The 3,269-nt window shown below is 25.6% G+C and overlaps 1 protein-coding gene across 2 annotated transcripts in view; it reads right to left on the reverse strand.

Annotated features, from left to right (window-relative positions):
• Positions 1 to 3,269, reverse strand: part of CaMKI (Calcium/calmodulin-dependent protein kinase I) — a 22,968-nt gene that overhangs the window by 17,767 nt on the left and 1,932 nt on the right. For both annotated transcript variants that reach the window (XM_014435959.2, XM_014435960.3), the window contains exon 2: positions 313 to 447. In XM_014435959.2, coding sequence (XP_014291445.1) covers positions 313 to 447 — 135 coding nt within the window. The remainder of the gene's footprint in view (positions 1 to 312; positions 448 to 3,269) is intronic.

Below are 3,269 nucleotides of genomic sequence, written 5' to 3' on the forward strand. Positions count from 1 at the left end.
GAGTTAAAATAGTTTTTATGATATTTGAATCTGCTCAACATGGCCTTGATTCAACGGACTTGTTGACTGAAGAATACGTATCGCCATCTTGGTTTTGTTTTGAATCAAGAATTTATTATGGACAATGAAAATTGGTTAGCTTGCTTTTTGGATAAACAAAACAAATGAACAATATTAATATGATACATAAAATAAAACATATAAAAAACCCTTTATACATCAAAATATACTATTTACTCAAAAAGAGCATATTACAATAAATATATATATATATATTATAAACATTTTCTAAGCATTTAAAAGTCAACAAACCTTCTCAGAACTTTTATTTCATTTTCCAAGGAATCTTCCTTTCCCTTCAAAGCTTTTTTATCAATGATTTTAACAGCATACATTTCGCCAGGAACATCCTTTCTTTCAGCCAATCGTACTTCAGAAAAGGCTCCCCTGTGAAAGATAAAAAAAATTCTTGAAAATACATGCAAAATTTGTTGGATTAATGCTTAATCAACTTATTATAATTGCTATAATTATAATTAAGGTAATATCTAACAATAAATATAACTGCCTACTAAAAATAGAAGAGGATAAAGATTTTTTTTCCCTTCATTGTTAGAACTAAATAAGGAGAAATCTTTTTAATCTTCTAATCTAGGTCCCTGTTAAATCTAAAGCCATAATTTACGAATAAAATCAGAAGTTATGCAATAAAAAAAAAAAAAAAAGAAGAAATTTCTATACCAGTACTGATATTTCAGATTATTCCTTAATGAGTTATCTTCAGAATATGATGGACCTGAATATTTTGAGAATATAAGATAGTTAAATTTTTGATCAAAAATGTTAAAAAAAGACTTTTAATTAATTGGAAGAAAGAAATGTGATAACTTAAGATTGGATTTTCAATCATTAAAAACTTAAAGTGAAAAATTGAGTGCGAAAAACTTAAATCCTGAAAAAATCAACTTTTTAGTTTAATTTAAACTAATAATTCGAAAGCTTGTCTAACTTTGTTTGAATCAAAGTAAACTTGATAAATATTCACCACTCACAAGTAAAACTGAAAACTGAAATGAGAAATTGCTAATAAGTCATACTGAATAATGAAGTACTGGAGATGCAGAGGGAATCTAATTTAAAAACAGTAACAAAAATGTTATTTATAAAAATGAAGCTTATTGTAGAGATATTTTTTCTTAGTTCACTGTTATATATTATAGTTAAAAGTAATATTCTTTCAAGAATAATCGTCATGAGTTTATTCTTGTCATTTTTTTAAAGTTATATTTGATTCTTCAAGTTTTAAACAATGCTTTGCCTTGCCTTGTTTTTTTTATATTCTAATCCATAAATTTAGTAAAAAAAAAAATAAATAAATATTGGCATGCATATTCATAAGTGTGTATAATCTAGGAAATTAGTTGAAGCATTCAATTTCATTCAATTAAAATTAAATCATCTAATTTATGCTAAAAAGTGTAAAATAATAATAATATTCTTTATTTATTTTGGGACTAGTCCATTTAAAATAATATAGTATGCATCGAAAACAGGCTTCAGTGTCTAAGAGTACAATACAAAAGCCTCCTGTGGACTGGGAACCACCAGACCAAACTAGAACTAGTGAGTGAGATAGGAATAATTTGTTAGCACTACTATTTATTTGATTTTTTCATGAACCACAAATATGTAAACGAAACAATGAATTCATAGCTAAAAATAAAAAATGCAATTTTGTGCACGAAAAATTTTTAAATATAAAAATTCGTCCTGACCCCAAAAAGTGAAATTTTTACCAATAGAAAACTAATCAAGCTAAATAAGGACTTAAAAAGAAAAGATGATATTTTGATCGATACCTGTATTGTCAACAAAGATTTTAATAAGACCTTATTGTAATTTGAGTGCTAACTTAAAAATAACAATGGTTAACATTTTCGACTGTTTAAATAACCTCATAAAAAAACAACTAAAGAATTTATTGAAATATACTATTGAAATAATATATATATTAGTATTATCAATAAAATGAAATAAATAGTATTTGATAGTCATCTCTAATAATCAGCAAAATATAACCACATTTTTGAAATATTTTCATTGCATATTTTCATGCAGACATCAATCATATTATTGAAATCTGTAAATGAAATTTATTGAGTTCCCATAAGCAATAATGAAATGAAACAAATTTTGGTCTCCAAAACAAACATTAAATTTACAAAACTTTAATTACAACCAAGAGATATTCTAACTAAAGATATTTTGCACTGAGCTTTAAATTCTTTTGGTACACATGTTTGTGAAACACTTTTTTATAAAATGAAATTTATAAGTTTATCATGAGCTTCATTAATTGATGCCAATTTAGAAAACTAGCTAAAATATTCAACAGCAAACATTAACATAAATTAACAAAAATTAAGTGAAGGAGATTAGCTGCATGAAGAGTGGTAGCAAAATAACTCATAACATCACACAATGGTAAGCCATTCATCAAAGCCATCCCCAGTAGTTGAGATCACAATGTGGGAGAAACTTCTCCCCTTACAGTATTCATGAGAAGTGAAAGTATCCATTTGTACCAACAAGGATTTATCTTAATAATTTTATCTTAATTTCAGGTTAGGGTGAAAAAAGGTATTAAATATGTTAAATAATATTTGTTCTAGTGTCAATTGGAGGTGTTAGTTATAGGTTATAGCTAAGTAATCCCACCTCCATTTTCAAATAAAATAAAAAATTATATATTATATATTATAAATTATATATAAAAGGCTTTATTAATAAATTTAGTATAAGTTATGTAAAGAGTATACAAGACACTGACTACATCAAAAAGGATCTATTTAATTGGCGACAAAATCTGAAGTGCAGAAGCACCTTAAGTAAATTTTAGAAACAGGTAACAGCTAAAAATAGAGCATATTGATTTTTATGAATATTTTTCATTCAGTCCAATGAATAAATTAAAATCTGGAGCATAAACACCAGTTAGGTACACGCCATAACCTGAATAAAGTATTTAACAGACAGAGAATACTGAAGATACTGGTATATCTCAAATACTGATAGAAATATATGATATCTCATACAAAAAAATATTTTTTTGTAGAAATATAAATCAAAATAAGATATCTAATATCTTATGTACTGATAGAAATAGTATATACTACCTTACTAAATAATGAACTCAAGACCTTTCATGAGTTTTAGTGGTACAGGTAAAGTGTATTTCAAATATAAGTAAATTTGGTATTTAACACTAT

The sequence above is a fragment of the Halyomorpha halys genome, unplaced genomic scaffold, assembly GCF_000696795.3.
Source record: "Halyomorpha halys isolate HHAL.00 unplaced genomic scaffold, Hhal_1.1 Scaffold1750.1, whole genome shotgun sequence".
Taxonomy (NCBI): domain Eukaryota; kingdom Metazoa; phylum Arthropoda; class Insecta; order Hemiptera; family Pentatomidae; genus Halyomorpha; species Halyomorpha halys.